The 27,546-nt window shown below is 42.3% G+C and overlaps 1 protein-coding gene across 1 annotated transcript in view; it reads left to right on the plus strand.

Moving 5' to 3' along the window:
* LOC126355892 (troponin C, isoallergen Bla g 6.0101) overlaps nucleotides 1–27,266 on the plus strand; it is a 52,633-nt gene extending 25,367 nt beyond the window's left edge. Inside the window, exons 4-6 of the mRNA XM_050006397.1 lie at nucleotides 8,753–8,872; nucleotides 17,908–18,039; nucleotides 26,824–27,266. Of these exons, the coding sequence (XP_049862354.1) occupies nucleotides 8,753–8,872; nucleotides 17,908–18,039; nucleotides 26,824–26,852 (281 nt within the window). The 3' untranslated portion in view covers nucleotides 26,853–27,266. The remainder of the gene's footprint in view (nucleotides 1–8,752; nucleotides 8,873–17,907; nucleotides 18,040–26,823) is intronic.
* Nucleotides 27,267–27,546: the final 280 nt, after the last annotated feature.

Consider the following 27,546-nt stretch of genomic DNA (forward strand, 5'->3'; position numbering starts at 1 on the left):
TGCTGACCTTTAGTTTCTTTCGCACTATTGTACAATTTCGGCAGTAGGCCATTTTCATCTACCGTTCATTGGCTGCTTGGCCATCACTGGCCACTGAATGCAATCTAGACGGATACAGTATGTCGGCTTTCGAAAAAATGATTTAAAGTGCTTTAACAAGTGATGGAATTACTCGTGCTACACGAAATTTTCAGTGCCGCTTTGCCTAGATACATTAATTTTTCCTGGGTTAGGCACGTGCTTCAGAAACATGTCTCTTTAAATAATTTTTGTCTGCCAATATGATTATCATAAAATTAACTGCAATTTCTGGGCTGCAAGAGGAGAAGAGCGGTACTACGGGAAATTAAACAGCCAGGGAGAGTATGTATAGCCATCGTACATAATAAATGTACGCTAAAGGAAGAAGTTTCCGAACAGCGGTATGTCCCTGTAGTAATCTTGTCTGTGTCCCATTAGTTGTCAGCACATCTGCCCATGGCTGATGAGTGAAGTATTTGTTTTAACAGTCCCATGTCCAGCAGTGGGCGGTACCAACTGCTAGCATGGTTTGTTTTTGTTACACAGGACCATTAAAGTTTCTTGTATTAGATTTAGCGAATTATACTTGTTAGTAAATACGAGGGGTAACGTACTTTCACGATCCCTGATTATATGCAAATGTCTCATTTTCCCTTCGTAGCCACACCAATCGAGATTCACATGAACGCCCTACTGAAATGCTTGGATCATCTCCTAGGTTTTGCTTTTCCATGTGAACGGTGAAATCTAAATCATCGCCATATCATTATCATCATGATCATCATCGTCCTCTAGACTATTTCCATGCGGTATGGTCTCTAACAATACGATGTAGTGACAGGTATTAACATTCCACAGATTTCTAGAGAGTGACTACACTCTGTCTCCTAGTTTTTCCTCAGTGCTAAGCTGCTAAAACGTCTGGGTACATAACTTTATACTCTATGAAGCATATGCGAATTTCACCCAATAACTTCTACTAGGTCCATCCATAACACAGGAGAGATATCGACAGACTTCCATAAATGTATAATTGTTCCTATACCAAAGAAGAAAACAGCTACAAAATGAGAACAGTACCAAACCCTAAGCCTAATATCATATGCATAAAAAGTCTCAAATAGTTCTGAAGAGAACTGAAGAGAAGGTGGATGATATGCTGAGTAAAGATCAGTTTGGTTTCAGAAGGGGATTGGAAACAACAGAGGCGATTCTGGCACTAAGACTCGTTATCGAAAAGCAATTACAGAAAAATATACCAACTTACATTGCTTTTGTAGACATGGAAAAAGCATCTGATAACGTTTTCCGGCAAGAGATGATCAGAGCGCCGAGGAAAAGTGGAATAAAGTACAAAGACATCCGTGTGATACTCAGTTTCTATCAGAATGAGCTGGCAGTGATTAGGAACTGTCACCAGGAACAAGAAACAAGTATTAGAAAAGGGGTAAGGCGAAGATGTGCTCTCTCTCCTCTTACATCCAATGCTTACATCCAGAAAGCTATAGACCAAGTTCGAGAAACTACTGAGGTGGGGATCAAAATTAATGGGCAGAAGATAGATATGCTACGTTATGCAGATGTAATTGCTATAGTCATGGAAACAAAAGAAGATATAGGGGAAGTCCTCTATACAATCAGTTGTTGTTGTTGTCTTCAGTCCTGAGACTGGTTTGATGCAGCTCTCCATGCTACTCTATCCTGTGCAAGCTTCTTCATCTCCCAGTACCTACTGCAACCTACATCCTTCTGAATCTGCTTAGTGTATTCATCTCTTGGTCTACCTCTACGATTTTTACCCTCCACACTGCCCTCCAAAACTATATTGGTGATTCCTTGATGCCTCAGAATATCTCCTACCAACCGATCCCTTCTTCCAGTCAAGTTGTGCCACAAATTGCTCTTCTCCCCAATCCTGTTCAGTACCTGCTCATTAGTTATGTGCTCTACCCATCGAATCTTCAGCATTCTTCTGTAGCACCACATGTCGAAAGCTTCTATTCTCTTCTTGTCCAAACTAGTTTTCGTCCATGTTTCACTTCCATACATGGCTACACTCCAAACAAATACTTTCAGAAACGACATCCTGATACATAAATCTATATTCGATGTTAACAAATTTCTCTTCTTCAGAAACGCTTTCCTAGCCATTGCCAGTCTATATTTTATATCCTCTCTACTTCGACCATCATCAATTATTTTGCTCCCCAAATAGCAGAACTCCTTTACTGCTTTAAGTGTCTCATTTCCTAATCTAATTCCTTCAGCATCACCCGATTTAATTTGATTGCATTCCATTATCCTCGTTTGGCTTTTGTTGATGTTCATCTTATATCCTCATTTCAAGACACTGTCCATTCCGTTCAACTGCTCTTCCAAGTCCTTTGCCGTCTCTGACTTCATTACAATGTCATCGGCGAGCCTCAAAAGTTTTCCTTCTTCTCCATGAATTTTAATCCTACTCCAAATTTTTCTTTTGTTTCCTTTACTGCTTGCTCAGTATACAGACTGAATAACATCGGGGAGAGGCTGCAACCCTGTCTCACTCCTTTCCCAACCACTGCTTCCCTTTCATGCCCCTCGACTTTAATAACTGCCATCTGGTTTCTGTACAAATTGTAAATAGCCTTTCGCTCCCTGTATTTTACCCCTGCCACTTTCGGAATTTGAAAGAGAGTATTCCAGTCAACATAGTCAAAAGCTTTCTCTAAGTTTACAAATGCTAGAAACGTAGGTTTGCCTTTTCGTAAGGTCAGTATTGCCTCACGTGTTCCAACATTTCTACTGAATCCAAACTGATCCTCCCCGAGGTCCGCATCTACCAGTTTTTCCATTCGTCTGTAAAGAATTCGCGTTAGTATTTTGCAGCTGTGACTTATTAAACTGATAGTTCGGTAATTTTCACATCTGTCAGCACCTGCTTTCTTTGGGATAGCCCTCGTCTTTTTACGTACTTTATCCTCTGCTGCCTTCACTACTTCATCCCTCAGAGCTACCCATTCTTCTTCTACTGTATTTCTTTCCCCCATTCCTGTCAATTGTTCCCTCATTCTCTCCTTGAAACTCTGTACAACCTCTGGTTCTTTCGATTTATCCAGATCCCATGTCCTTAAATTCCCACCTTTTTGCATTTTCTTCAGTTTTAACCTACAGGTCATAACCAATAGATTGTGGTCAGGGTCCACATCTGCCCCTGGAAATGTCCTACAATTTAAAACCTGATTCCTAAATCTTACCATTATATAATCTATCTGATACCTTTTAGTATCTCCAGGATTCTTCCATGTATACAACCTTCTTTTATGATTCTTGAACCAAGAGTTAGCTATGAATATGTTGTGCTCTGTGCAAAATTCTACTAGACGGCTTCCTCTTTCATTTCTTACCCCCAATCCATAATCACCTATTATGTTTCCTTCTCTCCCTTTTCCTACTGACGAATTCCAGTCACCCATGACTATTAAATTTTCGTCTCCCTTCACTACCTGAAAATTTCTTTTATCTCATCATACATTTCATCAATGTCTTCATCATCTGCAGAGCTAGTTGGCATATAAACTTGTACTACTGTAGTAGGCATGGACTTTGTGTCTATCTTGGCCACAATAATGCGTTCACTATGCTGTTTGTAGTAGCTTACCCGCACTCCTATTTTTTTATTCATTATTAAACCTACTCCTGCATTACCCCTATTTCATTTTGTATTTATAACCCTGTATTCACCTGACCAAAAGTCTTGTTCCTCCTGCCACCGAACTTCACTAATTACCACTATATCTAACTTTAACCTATCCATTTCCCTTTTTAAATTTTCTAACCTACCTGCCCGATTAAGGGATCTGACATTCCACGCTCCGATCCGTAGAACGCCAGTTTTCTTTCTCCTGATAACGACGTCCTCCTGAGTAGTCCCCGCCCGGAGATCCGAATGGGGGACTATTTTACCTCCGGAATATTTTACCCAAGGGGACGCCATCATCATTTAACCATACAGTAAAGCTGCATGTCCTTGGGAAAAATTACGGCTGTAGTTTCCCCTTGCTTTCAGGCGATCGCAGTACCAGCACAGCGAGGCCGTTTTGGTTAGTGCTGCAAGGCCAGATCAGTCAATCATCCAGACAGTTGCCCCTGCAACTACTGAAAAGGCTGCTGCACCTCTTCAGGAACCACATGTTTGTCTGGCCTCTCAACAGATACCCCTCCGTTGTGGTTGCACCTACGGTACGGCCATCCGTATCGCTGAGGCACGCAAGCCTCCCCTCCAACGGCAAGGTCCATGGTTCATATGGGGATACAATCAGTATGGAATGAGAATAAACAAGAAAAAGACTAAAGTGATGATATGCGGTACAGGAGAAAAATATGAACCTCTGCGAATGAGAATTGGAAAGGAGGAGCTGGAAGTGATAGAGTACTTACCTGGGAAACAAAACCACAATGGATGGTAGAAGCTCGAAAGAAATTGCGAGCATAACAAAAAAGGCCACAATTGCATTTAATCTGCGTAGGAACTTACTCACCAGCAACAACATCAGTCTGCAAATAATGGCCGGCCGGTGTGGCCGTGTGGTTGTAGGCGTTTCAGTCCGGAACCGTGTGACCGCTACGATCGCAGGTTCGAATCCTGTCTCGGGCATGGATGTGTGTGATGTCCTTAGGTTAGTTAGATGTTAAGTCCCATAGTGCTCAGAGCCATTTGAACCATTTTTTTTTTAAATAAGGAAACGTATCATGAAAGGTTTCGTTTGGAGTGTGGCCCTATACGGTTGTGAAACTTGGACAATTGGAAGAGAAGAGAGAAGATGGCTAGAGGTCCTGGATATTTGTTGCTGTAGAAGGATGATGAAGATCAGCTGGAGAGACAAAGTAACAAATTAAGAGGTGCTTAGAAGAGTACAGGAAACCAGATCTCTGTGGAGGCACATCCAAACAAGAAGAGACAAACTTGCAGGGCACATCCTACGGCACAATATGTTTGGAACAATAGCAGAAGGAGCTATTGAGGGAAGGAATCGGCGGGGGCGACCAAGGAAATCATAGATACAACAGATCATGAATGGCGTTGCATGTAACACAAACGTGGAAATGAAGAGGAAAGCAGACAGAAGAGAGGAATGGCACTCTGCTGCAAACCAACCTCAGGGTTGAACACTAAAAGAAGAAACAGGAACATTCGACGGAAATGGAAGATGGAAGTGTATTTAGAGTCTCTTAAATACTGTCGCCTGGCATTGCTGACCTTTAGTTTCTTTCGCATTATTGTACAATTTCGGCAGTAGGCCATTTTCATGTACCGTTCGTTGGATGCTTGGCCATTACTGGCCTAAGGGCGAAATCATGCTGCAGCACGTAAATAAACGAAATGTCTGCAGTGGCAGACAGTTCCGAATCATTTTAGAAATTCATGACATCTGTGAACCCGACTACGAAGAAAAAAAATAGAACTGAATGCAATCTAGACGGAGACAGTATACCGACTTTCGAAAAAATGATCTGAAGTGCTTTAACAAGTGATGGAATTAATCGTGCTACACGAAATTTTCAGTGTTGCTTTGCCTAGATATATTAATTTTCCCTGGGTTAGGCACGTGCTTCAAAAACATGTCTGCTTATGTTATTTTGGCCTGCCAATATGATTATCGTAAAATAAGCGGCAATTTCTGGGCTGAAAGAGGAAAAGACCGGCACTGCGGGTAATTAAACAGCCAGGAAGAGTATGTTTAGTGGTCATCCATAATAAAAGTACTGTTAAAGGAAGAAGTTTCCGAACAGCGGTCTGTCCCTGTAGTAACCTTGTCTGTTTCCCATTAGTTTTCATTACATCTCCCCATGGCATCAGCTTCATCATCACTTCATGTGACTGGTGAGTGAAATATTTGTATTAACAGTCCTATGTCCAGCATTGGGCGGTACCAACTTCTAGCATGGGTTGTTTTTGTTTCACATGGCCATTAAAGTTTCTTCTATTCAGTTTAGCGAATTATGCTAGATACGAGGAGTAACATACTTTCACAATCGCATAGTGTATGCAAACATCTTTTTCCGTTCGTAGCCACACCACTCTAAATTCACATGAACGCCCTACTGAAAAGCTTGGATCATCTTTGTTCTGCTTTTCTATGTGAACGCTGAAGTCTAAATCATCGCCATATCATTATCATCATGATCATTATCATCCTCTAGACCATTTCCATGCGCTATGGCCTCTACCAATACGATGTAGTGACACGTATTAGTATTCCACAGATTTCTAGAGAGTGACTACACTGTTCCCTAGTTTTCCCTCAGTGTTAAGCTGCTAAAACGTCTAGCGTACACAAGGTTGTACTCTATGAGGCATATGCGAATTTCACCCAGTAACTTCTCTTCAAGAACATCAACCACGTTGTCACACGTGTTTTCTATGACACACGCGTGTAATTGAGCGAGCTGCTCTACCGTACCACGCACACTTACTTATAAAACGTTTGAAAAAGTTATTCGCTAGGAAACATTCTCTGAAATCTCAGTTAACGAATTGTACACGACACTAGACAATGGAAGCAACCAGCAGAAGTGTATGAGGAAACGAAACGAAATTTCAGAGTACGGTAGGGCTGGTTGTTCTCTCACTATCCTTTAAACAATCAGAGCACCTACCTGGAAAGGTTTCAGGCTGTCTGTCCCTTCACTCTGCGATGGTAAATATTCGACTAAATACCTACCACGCAAAACACGTAACTATCGAGCGTTCAGGATTCTTGCATGATTTGTTAGAAAAAAATGTCTAAAATATCCTTTAATCTGATTTATTCTGTTTAAAACACCTAAAAAGGCTATCAAGCCCGTATTTAATATTCCGACATCAATTACGTATGCAATGTTACTGACTGTCCCTGTCACAATTTAAGCCAGAAGATATTTAGTCCGACGTGAAATTTTGAACGTCCGAAGCAGTCACTGATCCACGACAACTTGCGAGTTAGCACATTCAGTCGTTCAGTAGGCTTCTTGTAAGTAAGTGCTCACCATAACGTCTCGTAATCTGCTCGAAACATCCCACGTGGAGTTCATGTCCGACATCAAATGTTCACACGTGATATCTCTTAAAATAAACCACTCACAAGACTCAAAGTTTCACAGAACAGTCAATACTGGAGTCACTTTTCGTCAACGACACGGGACCCGATCAAACGCGCCAATTTCTTTATTTTGGTACAAATCGGATCAGCGCGGCTTAACGTTGGTGTTTATCAGAAGACGGCTACCGAGCGACTATATCGATTCATAGATCAGAGGCACAAAGTCCTGCTCAGGCGCGCGGGAACTGCTGAGTTCCTATTGGCTACTATGTTAAGCAGCCAATCACGCGATGTCGAGCATTTCGATACAAAGTGGTATTTCTAATGTCAGCTAACCAAATTACCACAAGGAATTTTGAATAGAAATCTCGTGATTCAGAAACTAAATAAAATTTAATGAAAACAAAGCATAATTCATTTCCACAAAATTAATTACTAATAAATTTATTACTCCACGCGCCTTCTGTCTGCCTTTTACAAAGTCAAGCTCACTCGGACATGCATCACAAATTCCCCTATTGCACAACTTCCTCACGCATACATTTACATAGTTTTAAGAAAATATCACAATCTCACTTTACGCATGTCCTCCATTTATACCATCAGTCCTTCCAAAACTCTCGCACAACCAAAACACGGTGAAGTAATAATTTTCCAAAGTACTGTTAATTACGTCAGAAATCTATGGTAGTGAAACTAAAGAAAATTTCAGAAAATTAGATTATAGGAAGCTAGGAGCAGGAATTAAAATCCATGGAGAAGAAATAAAAACTTTAAGGTTTTCTGATGATATTGTAATTCTGTGAGAGACAGCAAAGGACCTGCAAGAGCAGTGAACTGAATGGACAGTGTCTTGAAAGGAGGACATAAGATGAACATCAACAAAACCAAAAAGAGGATAATGGATTGTGGTCGAAGTAAATCAGGTGATGCCGAGGAAATTAGATTAGGAAACGAGATACTTAAAGTAGTAGAACAGTTTTGCTATTTGGGGAGCAAAATAATGGATAATGGTCGAAATAGAGAGGATATAAAATGTAGACTGGCAATGGCAAGGGAAGCGTTTCTGAAGACGTGGAAGAGCATTATTTTGCTGAAAAATGGCCTCACGATAGAGTCGCTGGCCAGCCTGCCCTCACGCACCTATGTAGTCCAGTATCGGCCCACTGTCATATCCGAATGTCCCACAAATCTGGATATTGCACGATTTGATAATCAGGCCAAATGGAGACCGATAATCAGGCCCTTTTCAAGCTCTGTCAGGTGCTGATAGCGCTGTCTCAAACGAGTACACGGGAACGGTTTGTTTTTCACTGTGATCACTGAACATGCGACATTGTTCAAGACCCTCATATTAATTACTGTGCCAGGCCTTGTAGCAACACTAAAGACGTACAGCACTAATGCACTATGGGCGTCGTGCTACCTGCCACAGATAATTACAATTCTAATCGTACCCTCTGATAGTGTGTGACACCCGACCCTATCGTCTGGGTGCTTAATTTCTCTTTTTGTCTGGCCGCAGTCAATATTTCAATAACTGACTGCACAAAGAGGCATCTGACTATATACTTAACAGTTCTGAAATCTCAAAACGTTGGATGGTAATTCGGCTTTGAAGATTGAGAATTTGCGCTTTTCCTACACACTTACACTTGCTCAACTTGCAGGCTCTGGGCAGCTGGAGTTCGACGAGTTCGTGCAGCTGGCGGCCAGGTTCCTGGTGGAGGAGGACGCCGAGGCGATGCAGCAGGAGCTCAGGGAGGCGTTCAGGCTGTACGACAAGGAGGGTGAGTCGGCAGCGCGCTGCCAGTTCAGCATCCAAGACCAGCTCCACTGCTGAGACACGCACATTGTTCTAGACATTCACTAAGAATACTGTTACTACAAGATAGGGCGGTCAGAACGATCTGCGACGTCACTTAGCAAATTATGTGCACATTGCTGTTCAAGTATTTTCGTAGTGTCTACTCTGCCAACCCTGTTCAAACAGTTTTTGCGGCATTTGTTGTAAGTAACACAGACTAATGCTAGGCATTTGTGGCCAATAATATGAATTCGAAACCTAAAAAGAAAACAATCGAAGCCGTTGAAGTGTGGTGCAACCGAAGGATACTGAAAATTAAGGGCACTGATGACGTAAGAAAGGACGACGGTCTCCGCGGAATTGACAAGAAGAGGACTTGTGCAAAACATTGACTCTACCAAAGGACAGAATGATAGGAAGAATGCTAAGACATAAGTGAATAACTTCCATAGCACTGGAATTCTACCAAAAAATTATCGAGAACATTTGATGTAAGTAAGTGCTACTATGAGATGAGGAGGTTGGCACAGAATATCCCCCTCCTCTGCAACCCCTCCCGCCCCCCTCTCTCCAAAAGCACTCTTTCTAAAGCGACTGCAACATTCGCACAGCAAACATTAGACAGAAGAATGAAGTTCTGAATTTGAAGCCAGTTTGACTATTTGTTGGCCGTAACTGTCTCAATAAATATGTAAAGTTTTTTTAAATTACCGCTACCATTTACAAACTTTGTCAACTATTGTATTACTTATTTATTTAGCGGCATGTTTCGAGGGAACACCTTCTCTTCAGGCTAAATGGCATTACAAAAACAACTTAAAAATAACATGAAAACAGTAGATTTCAGCTATCAGTCGCCCTTTTTAAGTATTCAGTGAACTGTGGATGAAGCCCGACTCACAGGCATTACATGCATTGATCAAAAATGATAGTGCCCTGACAGTGGCTGGTTTGTAGCTGAAATCTAGATCTGCCAATAAAACTTCAAAAGGACGACTGATAGCTGAAATCTATTATTTACAAATCAATATAACAGTCGCTGAGTGCAACGGCCTTCTCAATGGAAGTTAACCTGTCTTTACAATAAGGTCATACTGATGTTACATAGTCTTTTCGTAAATGCTGTGGTCATCTTTGTTCTTCTGGCGTGGCAGTCTCGTTGTGATGCGCTGAGGTGTTTCCGTTTCCGTGCCACAAATTGTTTGTGATCGTGTTTCCAAGTTACTGCTATGTTAGTGACAATTTGTGAATAGTGACCAAGAGAGCCACGGAAATGGAAACACCACAGCTCATCACAACGAGACTGCCGCGACAGAAGAACAAAGACGGCCACAGCATATACGAAAAGACTATGTAACATCAGTATGACCTTATTGTAAAGCTGTTTTTTTAATGTCATTGAGCCTGGAGATGAGGTATTCCCTCGAAACATTTCGCTAACAAACTAAGTAATACAATAGTTGACAAAGTTTGTGACTAGTAGCGGTAATTTAAAAAAAAACCTTTACATAGAATGACTTCCAATTTCACGACTAAATTTATGAAATCAATATATTTTGGACGGATTGTACCTGGTGCCCAATAGCACGTAAATATTAGAGCGAAGGCATTCCTAAGACCCTTATAACAGCAGCTACTGCCAATTCAGACTAACTGACTTTCATCAGGTACCATAAAATTATTTGTTTGATCCTCAATGGCGTCATTCCTACATTGGCGTAAGAGAATATGCAATAAAAAGAACATCTTGAATCGCTGCCAGTGTCGTCAGAAGAGAAGTTCATTAATACAATCGACAGTAAAATGAATTGACATAGTTAAATAACTTTCGTACAGCGTCCATATTCAAGCTCCGTCCGCCTGTGTACGCATACTCCATTCGATCAAGAGTACACGTCACAAAAAAGGATGGTACCCGTATGTAGTGACTCTCAGCATTTCCTTGGGCGGACCAACATTTGATACCATATAATGCCTGCTGCTGTCAACATTGTGCAGCATATTTTTGATTTTAGGCCTACAGTCATCTTATTATCACGAAGAACATCAGTACCGTCTCTGAATCGCATTCTGTTAGCTTCGATTCTTTTGCGCTCATCATCATTCACATAGCCGTTACTCTGCGATCGAGAACCTAGGTATTGGAATGTATCCACCTTTGTGAGGGTTTCCATTAATTTATATAATTCGAGGACAATTTAAACGGGTGCCTAATCTTTACTGATAATCGTACCATCTTTTGACTTGATTTTGAAGATCCTTCTTGGTATTCGCCGCTAGCATAATACCATCAGTGTACAGCATTGTCACGTTACGGACTTCCGTAGGCTGCTCACTGTGATATTCATTACAGTAACGAAGAGCGGTGGAGTCATAGCTGAGTCACGATGATCGCCAACTGCCACAGGAAAGCTATCAGTCAGCTCTGCTGGTGCTTTTGAAGAACATTTTTAGCTACCGTATGCAAGTTAATGGAACTTGATGATCGCGAAGAGCATACCAAATCATCTGATGTGGTACCCGATCGAATGTCTTTTCAACGTCAAGAAAGGCAGAATGTAGTTACCTCATTTTCTCGAGAAGTTTTTCCATCAGGTGGCAAGAATTGTTACTATAGTGCCACATCCTTCCTCAAGCCCACATTGATTTATTGGGAACTAGACTGAATTTCGCATTCTGTTGTCAGTGATACGCTCGAATATTTTTGTAGTGCGGGAGAGGTGCAGAATTCATACATTTAGCAGGGTAACCTTTCCCTTTAGAAGTAGGTACTGTGATACTAGACGACAAATCGTTGGGTATACGGCCTTAGTAAGATAACTGCATTAATGAACTTCACTGTTAGGTGTGTTTTACTGCTGAGGGCAGTTTCAGTGACACAGGGTGGTTTCTTTATTTTATTTATTTATGCACAATAAGAATGACACATTACATGCTGATGTAAACAATTTTATATTACCTAATGACGGTCCGTGGCTTGAAACTGATAGTAAATAAAGTTTTATTTCATGACCAGCCCTTGACAGTTCTTACAGATGAGTTTCTTTAACATTTCTGAACAGTGTTCTTTTTCAACAGTTTTTCAGTATTCGTATGTGTTATTCCAAAATAGCTGTTATCGCTTTTATTATGGTCTGAATTATGTATGGAGTGACTCATACTATGCCCGTGTTGTCTGTCCGAAACGATTCATATTTCAAGAAATATGGGAAAATAAATAATCTGTAACTGAAACCTAGTGCTCACCCGGATAGCTAATGCTTCCGCTTTTGAAGAGGAGGCCGGTTCGAATCACCAGTACTTCACAAACACATGGAGCAGAGGTAGTGCCGTAGAGTTCATCGTCGCTAGGCTGCTCTCCAATGACACGAGCTAAATCCAAAATCTCTTCCCCAGTTACTCACGGATTAAGAGAACGTGACACGCTTGCGGCCCTTTGGTCTCAGATCGGTGATATATTCGTGGTTTTAACGAGGAGAAAGCTATGTCCCAGCTGCGGTCTCGCTGACTCACTTCTTTTCACAAGTATAATCATCTATAATAAAATTCCGGAACTACAGTCATCGCGTCAATCGACGGGAAACAATAGAACGTGCTGCAGTATCCGGACGAAAGAAGAGGGACGCTAGAAGAGTGTTTCAGTATGTCTCACGAAAACCAATGAAGATGATCGAAGCTTCTGGTATTTAATGACTAGATACGTCCTCCAAAATTTTTATTTTTATTTGTTTCCAGTCCGAAGACTGATTTCATGCAACTCTTCATGCTAGAATATCCTGTACAATACCTTCATATCTTCATAATTACTACAGCTTAGATTACTCTCAACTTGTTTACCGTAGACAAACATTGGTTCTTCTTTAGAATTTGTAACCCCTCCCCCCCCCCCCTCCAGCTTCATTTATCTCCATTAGCAAACTGACGATTCCTTGACGCCCCAACATGTGTCCTGTCAACAACTTCCTTTCTTTAATAAAGTGGTACCATACGTTTCTTTTCTCTCCAATTTAATTTATTACTTCTTCATTAGTTACTCGACCCATATAATCTTCGGCATATTTCTGTAGTATCACATTTCAAACAGTTCGATTCTCCTTTTGTCTGCACTGCTTATCGTCAACATTTCATTTCCGTACAAGACTAGGCTACGGACAAATCTATTGGGTTGGTGCATAAGACCGTAGCATTTTTACATAAATTTAACAAACACGACACATACAAGTTACAGAGACTTCAGTCATGAATAATATATTCTCTTACACCATTTAAAGCAGTTTGACACTGCTGGAGTGAGTTTTCGATTGAGCGACTGTAGAAATCACGTGGTTTTGAGGCGGAGAACTCGTTGAGCCATGTTCGGAGCGCATTTTCATCCGGAAAGGAAGTTCCTTTAAGATTGTCCGGTAGAGAGCGGAAAACATGAAAATCTGAGAGCGCAAGATAGGGTGGGTGCGGGACGACTTCCCAACCGAAATGCTGTATAGTGTGTTTTGCCAGTCTAGCAGAAAGCGGGCGAGCGCTATCGTGGAGTAACATCCAATCACGTGGTCTTGTTGGTCGTTGTTCATGGACTGCGTCTGCAAGACGTCTCAGTTGTTGACAATAACCGTCAGCAGTGATGGTTACACCTCGGGGGAGCAATTCGTAGTACACCACAACGTCGCTATTCGAATAGATGCATAAGACTATCTTTTGGTGACGCACGCAGGTTTTTGGACGGGGAGTTGCTGCTTTGTTTGGACTCGACTATTCATTTTTTTCCCTTGTCTTATAAAGACTGTTTCTCGTCACCGGTAGCGACACGGGATAGGAATGGTCGGTGTTGTTCATGAGCCATTTGATGACCAGCGAGCAGAGATTCACATATAGTCTGCCCGCTGAATTTTGTGAATTTGGTCTAAGAGCATGCAGCAGCCATAGGCACGGTTTTTGAACGTCTCTATTGCATGCAAATGTCACATGATAGTGAAGCGATCACTGTTCGTCACATTTGTCAGTTCTCGCGTGCACTCACGTGGTTCATCATGGATGTTTTCCTGAACGTGGAGAGCCACTAATAACAAAACTATCCTCCTTTAAACGAGAAAACCATTCGCTTGCCCTGCTCTGTCGAATGGCGCTATCTCCGTACACGGCGTAAATGTTTCTCGCTAGCTCCCCTGCTGTCACCCCTCTACTGAACTTAAACAGAAGAATATGTCAGACAAATTCGGATTTCTCTATTTGGCACCCCATTTTCTAGCGTTCACAGCTCCACTTACTGTCTGCAAATGGCAAAATGACAATATGTAAATTCTTGTAGCAACAGTGAACTATAAACAAAAATATAAACCCATAGCAACTGGAATACCAACATGCAAAACAAAAACGCTGCTAAGTTATGCACCAACCTAATAAAGCACTGAAAGCCTATAACATTGAACAGTCCCAGTTCCAGGTTGCATATCTACGGATTCCAGGTGCAACAAACATATGATTTTCAGAATTTCATACAACAATTATCAAATGAATTTCAGAATTTAAATTGTTGTCATAATTTACTCAATAAAAGGTATATTCTTATACTAACGGTTTTACACAATAAGAAAAGTGTTAAAGTTAGGAATAGTGTACATGTATGTCTTGAGGTAATGTACCTCAAGGCACACAAATTACTCATCCAGGCCGGCCGCGGTGGTCTAGCGGTTCTAGGCGCGCAGTCCGGAACCGCGCGACTGCTACGGTTGCAGGTTCGAATCCTGCCTCGGGCATGGATGTGTGTGATGTCCTTAGGTTAGTTAGGTTTAAGTAGTTCTAAGTTCTAGGGGACTGATGACCAGAGTAGTTAAGTCCCATAGTGCTCAGAGCCATTTGAACCAATTTTTACTCATCCAGCATTTGAGAAAGAGAGCATACAGCGGCTTACAAAATACTTTTACACAAACTCTGAGACCTCTGCGAAATTGTATTTCGCTGACACTTCCCCGCCCCCCCCTCTCCCCTCCTACACACACATACGTACAAAATAATGAAAAAAATTATCAATTACTGCACTTTCGCTTTTCATGTAGTAGAATTTCAGTACCAAGCGAGATGTCTTAAGTTGTTAATTCTTCATTATTATTTCAGTTCGTAACACTTTTGTAGATAGTATCTTCATATACCACTGAATTTTCCTGCACAATTATATCATTGTACGACACATACTTCAGGGGGTAGGACGTCATATACGTTGATATGGGTGGAAAACTAGCTTTTCTTGAAATGGAACGCAAATCGCCCTCACGTTACCCATCCAGTGTGTGACAATGAGAACACTTAGCGCCTTTCAGCAAACCTCAAATATAACTGAAACTTTTGTAAACTTTTCTGCTAGTTTATGGGTGGCTAAACGAAGTTAATTAAAGCCAACATAATTACAGATCTGTGTCTTCAACGTAATGGTTTTACATGCTTAGCCTCAAACACTTAACACATTAAGCCATTTGTAACGTAATCAGACGCTACAAATAGTTTTGTACATGGGTGTTCTATTCTTTAAAGAATCGAGGGTTGGATGCGTATAGCTGAATACGACACCATTAATCCGTTAATCGTGAATTAACGAAGTTAACTTTTCGAGTAACAGATTAACTTTAAATTAACTTTTAAAAACATTAACGGACTCTGTAACCTATTTTAAGTTTCTTTGAGACTGCTATTCGACAATTAGGTACCTGCTATTTATGACATGAGGCCGCACCGCCCGCGAAAACCATGCTGTGACAAGTGCGGGTCATATAGGTGTGTGGCTACGCCAGGGTGCGCGAGATGGATGGAAGCAATCGAGTGCGAGAGAGAATAACTAGGAAATGGCTGTCTGCTGTTGTTTCTTTAACGAGTTCGCGTTAAGTATAGTCCGCGCAGGGTACAGCAGTCGATGCACAGTGACCAATTTCCGTCCAAAGCGCTGGACAAGTTGACTCGTTTGTTCGGGAGGGGAGGCCGTCACCCCTGAAACCTTTCGACCAGTCGGGGATGACAGAATCGAAGCGCACTCCCTTCAATCTTTCTCAAACGATTTTGCAGAAACTATTCGATAGAAAATTTATTTGCTTTACTTATAGCTTTATACGTCAGGTACATGATAATGTGCCCATCATTTTGTTAATGGTCATTGTGATTGTGATATTTATGTGGAAGTAAGAGACTGTGTGAAATTCGAAGAAGTGTGCAATGAAAAGTAGAAGTCGCTAAGAGTTTTCGTTTGGTGCGTATTACATAATGTGTTGCAACCTATGACATTTAGTTAACATATTGATTTTTTCTCTATACTTGGCTAGAGGTCTCTATCCGTCACCAATTTCGAGAAAACTGATCTGGCGTAGCACATTCATTTGTTCTTGTGGAACAGGTTTTAGCAAATTTCTTTATTAAACATAATAGCACAACACCATCAGATGCTGCAGTCGAACGACTGTTATTTGTGCCCAAAGCCTTTTGTCTCCTAAACGAGCCTCGCTCTGGGATGCAAACTTTAACATATTGATATTCATGAACGGAAATATGCACCTTATGTCAGATATTATCTGACGCTCCTGTACAGTATTTTGGTTCTCCCATGATTTGACATTGGCAACCAAATAAGTATGAAACTAAATGATTAAATCTTTTCAACAGTTCTTTTTTATTTATCTCAATGTCCTACCTAAACTTCCACTACCAAGACATTACTATTTAATTAACGGTATTGCATTTGATTCACTTGCTCATTTCACTACATCCACAACATATAGTTTACTATTACGAGTTATTGACTGACGTTAACTTCTGACAAATCTCTTTTAAAGTCGGTTCCCATCGTCGGAGGTTCGAGTTCTCCCTCCGACATGGGTGTGTGTGTTGTCCTTGGCATAAGTTACATTAAGTAGTGAGTAAGCTTAGGGACAGATGACGTCAGCAGTTTGGTCCCATAAGACCTTACCACAAGTCTCCATTTTTTTTCTTGTAAAGTAACGCTTTAACGTTTGCCAAAGTTAACTTTTTTAGAAACTGACTGACGATTAGCGAATTTCACTTTTTGAATAACGTTACCCAGCTGTGGTTGGGGGCTTACTTTCAGAACAGACTTACTACTACCTAAATTTATATTCGACGGTAACAGATTTCCAGAAATTTTTTGTTGCTAATACCACTCTGTCTTTCAGATCCCCTCTGTTCTCGTCACCTATTCCGCTGACTGCTATAATATTCAGTATACTAATAAGGGACGCTTGGGATTAGCCGAGCGGTCTAGGGCGCTGCAGTCATGGACTGTGCGGCTGGTCCCGGCGGAGGTTCGAGTCCTCCCTCGGGCATGGGTGTGTGTGTTTGTCGTTAGGGTAATTTAGGTTAAGTAATGTCTAAGCTTAGGGACTGATGACCTTAGCAGTTAAGTCCCATAAGATTTCACACACATTTGAACATTTTTGAACTAATAAGGGTATGAAACACCCTGACACTTATCTCAAATGTAATGATAATTAAAATGTCACCTGTAAATTGTTCGATGCGCCACTCTTACTTCGCTCTATATGACTTCGAAATGATTTTGTGTAGCGAGGAGTACTTCCGATTCCAATATCACTCACTCCTTCCAACTTCCATCCATGACTTTTGCGAGTTACGTATACCTGGCAGTAAGGTCCCGTGCGAACTCGGATTCCTCTCGTTTTACAATAAAAGTCATTTCGAGAGGTATTTGTGGCAGGGTACAGTGTAAGTCTAGATAGTTCTAGGGTCTATTGTAACAGTAAATCTCTCGCGGTGCACAACGTCTTTGTTGCAAAGTTAACACTGGCGTTTGACGCTCTCGTGCTTACTGAACGAACCTTTCACTTAACTCGTCGCTCTTCGTTGGGTCTTCTCTATCTCCTGCACTAATTCTAGTTAGGAAGGCTACCGCATATTCACTGAGGAGCATAAAGTAGTGTGACAATTAAGTCGAGATATAAGTAGATGTTCTCATAATATGTACTAGACTTCTACGAATGTCAACATGCGGAAAATACCTTGTTCCAGGTAACGGGTACATCACGACTGGAGTCCTGAGGGAGATCCTGCGAGAGCTGGACGACAAGATCACCGAGGAGGAGCTCGATATGATGATCGAGGAGATCGACTCGGACGGCTCCGGGACCGTCGACTTTGATGGTAGGCGAGCTGCACCATATCTCGACCCGTAGAAAGTATCGATACTATGTCGAAATAATGTAGGTATCAAAAACAGATGATGTATTGTCGTTATATTGACAATATCTATGCATTTACCCAAGATACTTGGATCACCTAACTCTGTTTTCTGTATGCTTACACTACGTGTTGGAAATAAGTAATCATTGTTCTCACACATTCTGTCAAACGTCGTTGTCGTAGTGTTCAGTTCGAGGACTCGTCTGATGTAATTCTTCACGTTAGTCTTGCCTATTCAAGTCTCCATGTCTTAGCATAGCTAATCCATTTCAGTCTACTTACTGTAGTTTACAATTCTTGTCGCCTCTCTCCCTTTCCGCACTACCCACCATTACCAAAGCAACTGTTTTTCGTTGCCGGCTTACCCGTTCTTTTAGTCAAGTTCTGTGAATTGTCCTCTCTCTGATATCTGTTGATATAGGTTAATCGTATTGTAATTACTTCTTCCTTTCCTTCTTCCTGCACGTATGAGGCATTTGCCTGTTACGCTCTCTTGACTTTCTACCTTTCCCTCGATTTTCGTAATAACCTTCTATCGAGTGCGTAATCATTCATCATTGACTTTGATATTCTGTCTTCTTCCATTCTTGTGACATGCTTCTTCCAGTTATTCTGTACTCCTTACTCTGCTCATCTAAGCTTTTCGCTCACAGTGTAGACTTGATGTCAGTATTTCTTTTTCTACCCAGTACTGTGCACTGAGCTACTCTTCTAAGGAATCGCATCCCCTGTGCTTGTACTCTTTGTTCACTTCTTTTTGTTACGCTCCATGACTCACTACCATATGCCTCGGTTGATACTGACTTCGTTTTGTAGAATTTAAGTAGAGTTTCCTTTCTTTTTTTCGTTCTGAGTGTTCTGCAAATTATTAGGTTAATGTAATTAAATACGGTTTCCTTATGAACTTTAAACAAATTTCTTGGCGCACCTGTCAGAGACCAAATTTAAATAATAACTATTTCCTGTTTCGAACTTAACTACTTTTTTTTAAAAAAAAGAAGGAGGATTCAGTCATTTTGATATAGCAGTAAGCCAGTACATCGAAAGTATTGATATTTTGTATGCTATAACATCATCATGGAAATCTTACACCCGATTTACTGAACAGGAGATACATCGATGTCTCCGTCACTAGGTACACGTTATGCTCTAGCTCTCCTACCTATCGCAGGCAGGTGTGACCGAGCGGTTCTAGGCGCTTCAGTCTGGAACCGCGCGACCATTACGGTCACAGGTTCGAATCCCGCCTTGGGCATGGATGTGTGTGATGTCCTTAGGTTAGTTAGGTTTACGTAGTCCTACGTTCTAGGGGACTGATGACCTCAGAAGGTAAGTCCCATAATCCTCAGAGCCATTTTTCTCCTATGTATCCAGTCTTCCACTAACCTGCTGGAGTGCTCGTGCTGACCCCAAATTTTTCGCAATCTTCTCCTGGTATCTGTTCAGCTCCTTTTGTAGCATACATAAATACAACTAGCGACAATACTAGTGATATGTTGGGGACCAGATTTCTCAGTGCCACTTCCTGCCTGGCAGCATGACGCGTGACAGTAAATTTTCCCCTTGCAGTTCGGACTGAAGTTATTCTGTGTCCCATGCTCTGAGAATTTTGCAGTTACATAAAACAACAGAATGTAGGAAATGACATGAAAAGTATATGCAAAAGCTAAGAGTAGGTGAAGTGATCCCGACTCGAAACGCTTTTGACTTGTCCAGGGAGAAATTACTATGAAGTGCCTCCATGTTTTTAAACAGTGTAACCGTGACCTTATGGATCTTTTAAGACCGTCCGTTTAAACTAAATGATCGCTACCCCAGAGAACTGCCACAGGTACTGAAGTGTGATGTCTGCGTCGTTGTGTTATATTTGCATACAATGCAAGACGTCCAGGGCTAAGCGCAGGTGTGGGACACGTACTTAGCTGTAGAAACATCGATCACCGTGCAGGCGCGTGCACGCTTCTCCCTCATTATTGTCTGACGTATAGTTTAACAGTATCGAGTGATACATTTGCTAGTTGAATAAAATGTGCTCAAGAACCCTGTGATCTGAGAGCGTTTCTTTCTTTAGTGTAAGCCGACTGGTCTCAAATCACCTGTGACGCCTCACAACAGTTACTGGCATCGTTTCGAAGGAATATTAGCACCTCATTGCACCAGCAGGCACTTAAAATCATGAGGATACAAGTGACTGTAATAGAGGTGGGATTGTTGGATGAGTACAGCACATGCTTCCGTAGTCTTACGTTACGAACTTCAACTACTCCCAGTAACATTTCTTCACGCTGTATAAAGTTATACACGTTCTAATCAAAAGTATCAGGACACCTGTTAGTGGAAATTAAGAGCCGAATCCAAAGGTGACAGTGACTTTGGATGCTGGGGTATGGAGGGAAGTCAACGTTCTGATTCCAAAGGTGTTCCACTGGGCTCAAGTAGGGACTCCGGACAGCGCAGTCGAATTGAGGCCAAGAAACCGCTGCTTCACAGATGGCGCTTTACCACAGGATGTATTGTCTTGCTGGCCATCGTCTCTGAACTGTTCCTCTATTGTACTCAGTGTAAAATGCCGTATAATATGTTGATATCCTGGCACATTTAGCGTTTCACTAAGCGGAATAAGCGGACCTCACCCGAACCACGAAAACCGCCCCCACACCGTAATACCACCTCCCCTACACTTCACTGTTGGCGCAACACACGATGGCAGGTGACGTTCTCCAGCCATTCTTAAAATTCGTACTCTTCCATAGATTGACAGAAGGTACAGCGTGATTCATCAAATCGCTCGTTACCGGTCATCCACACTCCAGTGGAGTCTCTCTTTACTCCACTTCAAGCGTCGCTTTCCATTCTCTGCGGAAGTATGTGACTCGTGAGAAACGTTGTACACAATTCGATTTAACTCCCTACATACGGCCACTGTGATAGCTACTTTACTGGTAGCACTTTGGAACTCATGAGTAATTTCTTTCGCTGATTCATGCGCTTTTCCACTTCACAGTCACAGCCGACATGGGCCGCTTTCGAAGGGTTGAAATGTCCATGATGAATTCCTCATTCAGCTTACATTCAATGAATAGTACAAGTTCTAAGTGGCTGAGCTCTGCTGATTGACCTTCTCCTCTGTTATTTCTTCTCTACTGAAACACAATACTCTGTGCCTCCTTTTGTACTAACGGGACCACTTCTCGTGACATGTAGTGGTCAATTCCGCATTGTGTAGAGACGTCCATAAACACTACTGGCCATTAAAATTGCTACACCAAGAAGAAATGCAGTTGATAAACGGGTATTCATTGGACAAATATATTATACTAGAACTGACATGTGATTACATTTTCACTCAATTTGGGTGCATACATCCTGAGAAATCAGTACCCAGAACAACCAATAACGGCCTTGATACGCCTGGGCATTGAGTCAAACAGAGCTTGGATGGCGTGTACAGGTACAGCTGCCCATGCAGCTTCAACACGTTACCACAGTTCATCAAGAGTAGTGACTGGCGTATGGTGACGAGCCAGTTGCTCCGCCACCATTGACCAGACGTTTTCAATTTGTGAGAGATTTCGAGAATGTGCTGGCCAGGGCAGCAGTCGAACATTTTTTGTATTCAGAAAGGCCGGTACAGGACCTGCAACATGCGGTCGTGCATTATCCTGCTGAAATGTAGGGTTTCGCAGGGATCGAATAAAGGGAGCCACGGGTCGTAACACAACTGAAATGTAACGTCGACTGTTCAATGTGCCGTCAATGCGAACAACAGGTGACCGAGACGTGTAACCAATGGCACCCCATACCATCACGCCGGGTGATACGCCAGTATGGCGATGACGGATACACGCTTCCAATGTGAGTTCACCGCGATGTCGCCAGACATGGATGCGAACATCATGATGCTGTAAACAGAACCTGGATTCATCCGAAAAAATGACGTTTTGCCATTCGTGCACGCAGGTTCGTCGTTGAGTACATCATCGCAGGCGCTTCTATCTGTAATCGCAGCCACGGTCTCCGAGCTGATAGTCCATTCTGCTGCAAACGTCGTCGAACTGTTCGTACAGATGGTTGTTGTCTTGCAAACGTCCCCATCTATTGACTCAGGGATCGAGACGTGGCTGCATGATCCGTTACAGCCATGCGGATAAGATGCCTGTCAGCTCGAATGCTAGTAATTCGAGGCCGTTGGGATCCAGCACGGCGTTCCGTATTACGCTCCTGAACCCACCGACTTCATATTCTGCTAACAGTCACTGGATCTCAACCAACACGAGCAGCAATGTCGCGATACGATAAACCGAAATCGCGATGGGCTACAATCCGACCTTTATCAAAGTCGGAAACGGGATGGTACGCATTTCTCCTCCTTACACGAGGCAACACAATAACGTTTCACCAGGCAACGCCGGTCAAGTGCTGTTTGTGTATGAGAAATCGGTTGGAAACTTTCCTCGTGTCGGCACGTTGTAGGTGTCGCCACCGGCGCCAACCTTGTGTGAATGCTTTGAAAAGCTAATTATTTGCATATCACTTCATGTTCTTCCTGTCGGTTCAATTTCGCGTCTGTAGCACGTCATCTTCGTGGTGTAGCAGTTTTAATGGTCAGTGGTGTACTTTTGACCACGTTAGTGTATAACCTTCTTGTTATCAATAAAGCACAGGGAGACAGGCTATGCTTTGCAGTCGTGGGTGGATAATGAGTACGAGTCTGATGTTTTTTCCTGCATCGTCAGTCTTTCGAGTGGTTAGATGCTTTGGTTCATTTTGCGCTAATTATATTACCCGACCACGATATTATGGCACTTAGCTCCGCATGGTCGCAGGCGGAAACATGCGGTAGCGTTACAGTAAACAAGTAGACTTGTGTCTGAGGAAAGGGCATTGCACTGTGGGAGATTTCAAGACAGTTGTGCAGATGCTACCAAGTGTTTCAGCGTTTCACGTGAAATATCACGATAAAAACTCACGGTAAGCCGACCGAAGCGGCTTCAATCCCAGATGCAATCATACTGTGGTCGACGAATATGTCTATGGCGGTATTGGGAGTTGCTAAGGTCAAGGGAACAATCCAGACATCAACAATACTTTGTAATGCTTCCACAGGCACATCGATGGTGTGAGTTCTTGCAATGATCTGCACGGAGTATCTAGTATTTTTTGTTAGTTACTAGTTTTCTGAAAAAAAAATGTTGCAATATACTGCCACATTCCTGACAGAAATAATGATATGCTGGTTAATTACTGGTTCAATAACGCCTGTTTGCCTAGATGCACACCATATTCTTCTCTGCACGCTATGAAGAAATCGACTGACTTTAATGGATACTGCAATTAAAACTCCTTAAAAATTTATATATGTTTATATAGTTCGTCTTCATGTAGCATGTTATGTCTTATGTGTAGTTTCAGTCTGATCTTTCGAGAGTGCCTTACTGTTGATATTTTGTCGAGAATTTTTATTCAGTTATTTTAATGGTTTTTCAATATGATCCACTGAGCAGAAATGGTGTACATTTTTGCATTCGTTGTGACATGACAGGTAACAGCTTCTGGATTTAATTTTGAGGAATTTCTTCTCGCTCCTGAATCACATGCATTATCAGTTCATGTAGATTCCTGCTCCAGTTAAAAATGTACTGAAGTGTCAATATCATCCTGCTGCTTCAAATCCAAAATGGTTTCTTGGTGAGAATTGATTTATTGAGTGTCAAAGTAAGCATGTTATTAAGTTCCCATTAAATCCCACACATGCCTCACGGTTGATAAATCAGGACGCCTGGTAGGCCAGTCAAAAGTCCATATACTCTAGGATTTGTGGTGTGAAGTGCACAGTAGGGTCTTGCATTATCCCGGTGAAAATATGACATTGTCTACCCTGGTAATGATCGATATTACAGGAGGATTTGCCATTCTTACTACGTACTGCTGAGTATTCAGCCTTCCTTCTGTAGTTATCAAATCAGACCTTCTGTCATATCAAGCAGCTCCCTACACATATGATTCCAAGAGTTCAAGAGGTATGGGTTTCGAACATCTATGCTTCCTGTGACCCTCCGCCAGGCCACCTACCTATACGCTCGCGTCGATCTGACTGCCACAAACAGAATCGAGGCTCTTCCCTGAACACCACGGAATGTCACTCAAAGTCCAGGTTGGCACTGTTTCTACCCCATTTGCATGTGGTATGGGCATCAATAAAGAAGACACTCGGCAATTCGGGATCTGAACCCAGCATCCATTAATTTCTTCCAGAGGGTACGTGGTGTAATGTGCTGCGAATACAGTTCAGCTGTTATCATCCGTTTATTCGTATAAGCAGTCGACAATCCTACGATCTTCTGGCGGCGTTGTCTTCCTGGAAATACCGTCCCTACTCTGACTGCCAAACGCTGTCCTGAGTCGATATCGTTGCACCACAGTCAACGATCTGTGTCATCTGTCAGTATGATACTCCTATGCCCCTTATGCCAATGGTTTGACCTTTCCAAAGGTATGAAAGATGTCGATACATCCTCGCGCACGTCTTCTGGTTGTGTGTGTTATCTTCACTTGTTTGTAACGTTCCAGCAACGTTAGATACACGTAATAGCCATCACGAACTCACATAATTCTTCTTGTAAAGAAATGGCTTACTTTTCTGAAGTGAAAATTTTCGAAGTGGGCATACATAAGGATCTGGATCTACATCTATACTCCGCAAGCCACCTGACGGTGTGTGAACGGGGGTACCTTGAGTACCTCTATCGGTTCTCCCTTCTATTCCAGTCTCGAATTATTCGTGGAAAGAAAGATTGTCGGTATGCCTCTGTGTGGGCCCTAATCTCTCTGATTTTATCCTCGTGGTCTCTTCGCGAGATATACGTAGGACGGGGCAATATACTGCTTGACTCCTCGGTCAAGGTATGTTCTCGAAACTTCAACAAAAGCCCGTACGGAGCTACTGAGTAGTATTCAAGCACTGGGCGAACAAGTATACTGTAACCTACTTCCTTCGTTTTCGCACTGCATTTCCTTAGGATTCTTTCAAAGAATCTCAGTCTGGCATCTGCTTTACCGACGATAAGTTTTATATGGCCATTACATTTTAAATTACTCCTAATGCCTATTCCCAGATAATTTATGGAATTAAATGCTTCCAGTTGCTGACCTGCTAAATTATAGCTAAATGATAAAGGATCTTTCTTTCTATGTATTCGCAGTACATCACACTTGGCTACATTGAGATTCAATTGCCATTCCCTGCACCATGCGTCAATTCGCTGCAGATCCTCCTGCATTTCAGTACAATTTTCCATTGTTACAGGCTCTCGATATACTACAACATCATCATCCGCATAAAGCCTCAGTGAACTTCCGATGTTATCCACAAGGTCAATTATATATATTGTGAATAGCAACGGCCCTACGACACTCCCCTGCGGCACTCCTGAAATCACTCTTACTTCCGAAGACTTCTCTCCATTGAGAATGACATGCTGCATTCTGTTATCTAGGAAGTCTTCAATCCAATCATACCATTGGTCTGATAGTCCGTATGCTCTTACTTTGTTAATTAAACGACTGTGGGGAACTGTATCAAATGCCTTGCGGAAGAAACACGGCCTCTACCTGGGAACCCGTGTCTATGGCCCTCTGAGTCTCGTGGACGAATATCGCGAGCTGGGTTTCACAAGATCGTCTTTTTCGAAACCCATGCTAATTCCTGCAAAGTAGATAAGGATGACGTTTTAATCAGTATATCCCACAGGCATGGTAATACTGGAGTATCAGTTTGGCATCATTTGGTCTAGGAGCTCATGGTGTAACAGTTTTCATTTCCATCAGAATAATAATTAAGAATTCGCGTCAGGAACTGAGCCCATGTTATCATATGTCTTATTTATAATACTCGAGTGAGAAATAAAAGTACGTTTCCTTACTGGTAGTAACATGCAACAGTGTTCGACACTGCCCCTACACACTGTGTTGCTGTTTGCCACTTGCTCCGCTGTAAAGAACACGTGTTGACCTGTCTGTGCCACTTATCTGTGTTACAGATGTCTACACAGTCACTGTACTCACTTTGCATGTGTCTGTGGTGCAGAACGTATGTAGGTGCTGTACTTACCTAGCTGTGTGTCTGTGTTTCAGAGGTAATGTAGCTGTTATACTTACTTTGACATGTGACTGTGTTGCAGAGTTTATGTAGGTGCTGAAATCATCTTATCGTGTGTCTGTATAGTAGGGTGTGTGTACCTGGTGCCATGAGTGTATGATGCAGAGTTTTCATGTACGTGTTGTACAGAACCTGCCAGGTGCGTGTGTTGCAAAGTTTACGTAGGTGCTGCACCTACCTTGCGTTGCAGAGGGCATGCAGGCTCTGTACTTACCTTGAAATGTGACCATGTTGCATAGTTCATGTAGGGTTGTGCTCTCTGTGCCATTTGTCCGTGTTGCAGAGTGTATATCGGTGCTGTACTTACGTTACTGTGCCCTTGTATTGCGGAAATTTGTGTCAGACCGTACTTACTTTGCTGCGTAGCTGTGTCGCAGAGTTTATGTAGGACTGTACTCTTCGATCACTCTGCAACACAGGCACACACAAGATAATTACAGTACCGACGTGTGTATCTGTGTTGCAGAGTTTATGTCACCGCTGTACTTACCTCCCGTTGCACCTTTGTTGCAGAGTTTTATCTCAGTGCTTTACTGTTGAGATGCAGAGCTAACGCCAGTGGTGTGTTAACTTTCGCTATGTTGCAGAGTTCATGGAGGTGATGACGGGCGAGTAGGCGCCGCCCCCGCGCCGCGCCGCCGCCCCCGCCGCCCGCCTCCCCCCGCCCCCGCTCAGCTCCCACGGCTGTCTCTACATTCCCGGATGGGCTTCGCCTCTCCGCTTTCTCATCCCGCGCCGCCACCCTCGTCGGCGAGAGCGTCGGAACCGAGTGCGCAACCGCACTTCACAAAAAGCGTTCCAGTTTTGGTGATAACGGTAAAAACCACACTCGTTGCCACACGAAAATTTTGTTCATCCTTGTTTACACATAGCAGTTAAGTGTACTCTGTGAGTGTGCAACAACAACATAAATGTATCGAGCTGTATCTATGAAATATCTATGTGGCAACACATTCTGAGAAAGCAGTGCTGTGACCACCAACTATGTAATACAAAGTAATTGTCAATAAAATATTTTATCGTAACACAATTCACGACTACATATTTGGTTTCTTACTAAAAATTGGACGTAACTATAAATATTAAAAGCAATATAGTAGTGATGCCACAAAATTCCAGGATATAGAAGTAACATAAAGACCTATTCAAAAAGAGGGCACATATTTTAAATATTTACTGCTTCCAAACTACAGAATTTCTCTAAGCACTTCCCATGATCCCTGAATGACACCATTCCAGGACGTTGGATTGGAAGACGAGGAGGAGAAGATGAACTTTATCACCGGTGGACTCCCCTCCAGACCTCATAC

This window comes from Schistocerca gregaria, chromosome 3 (assembly GCF_023897955.1).
Source record: "Schistocerca gregaria isolate iqSchGreg1 chromosome 3, iqSchGreg1.2, whole genome shotgun sequence".
Lineage (NCBI taxonomy): Eukaryota > Metazoa > Arthropoda > Insecta > Orthoptera > Acrididae > Schistocerca > Schistocerca gregaria.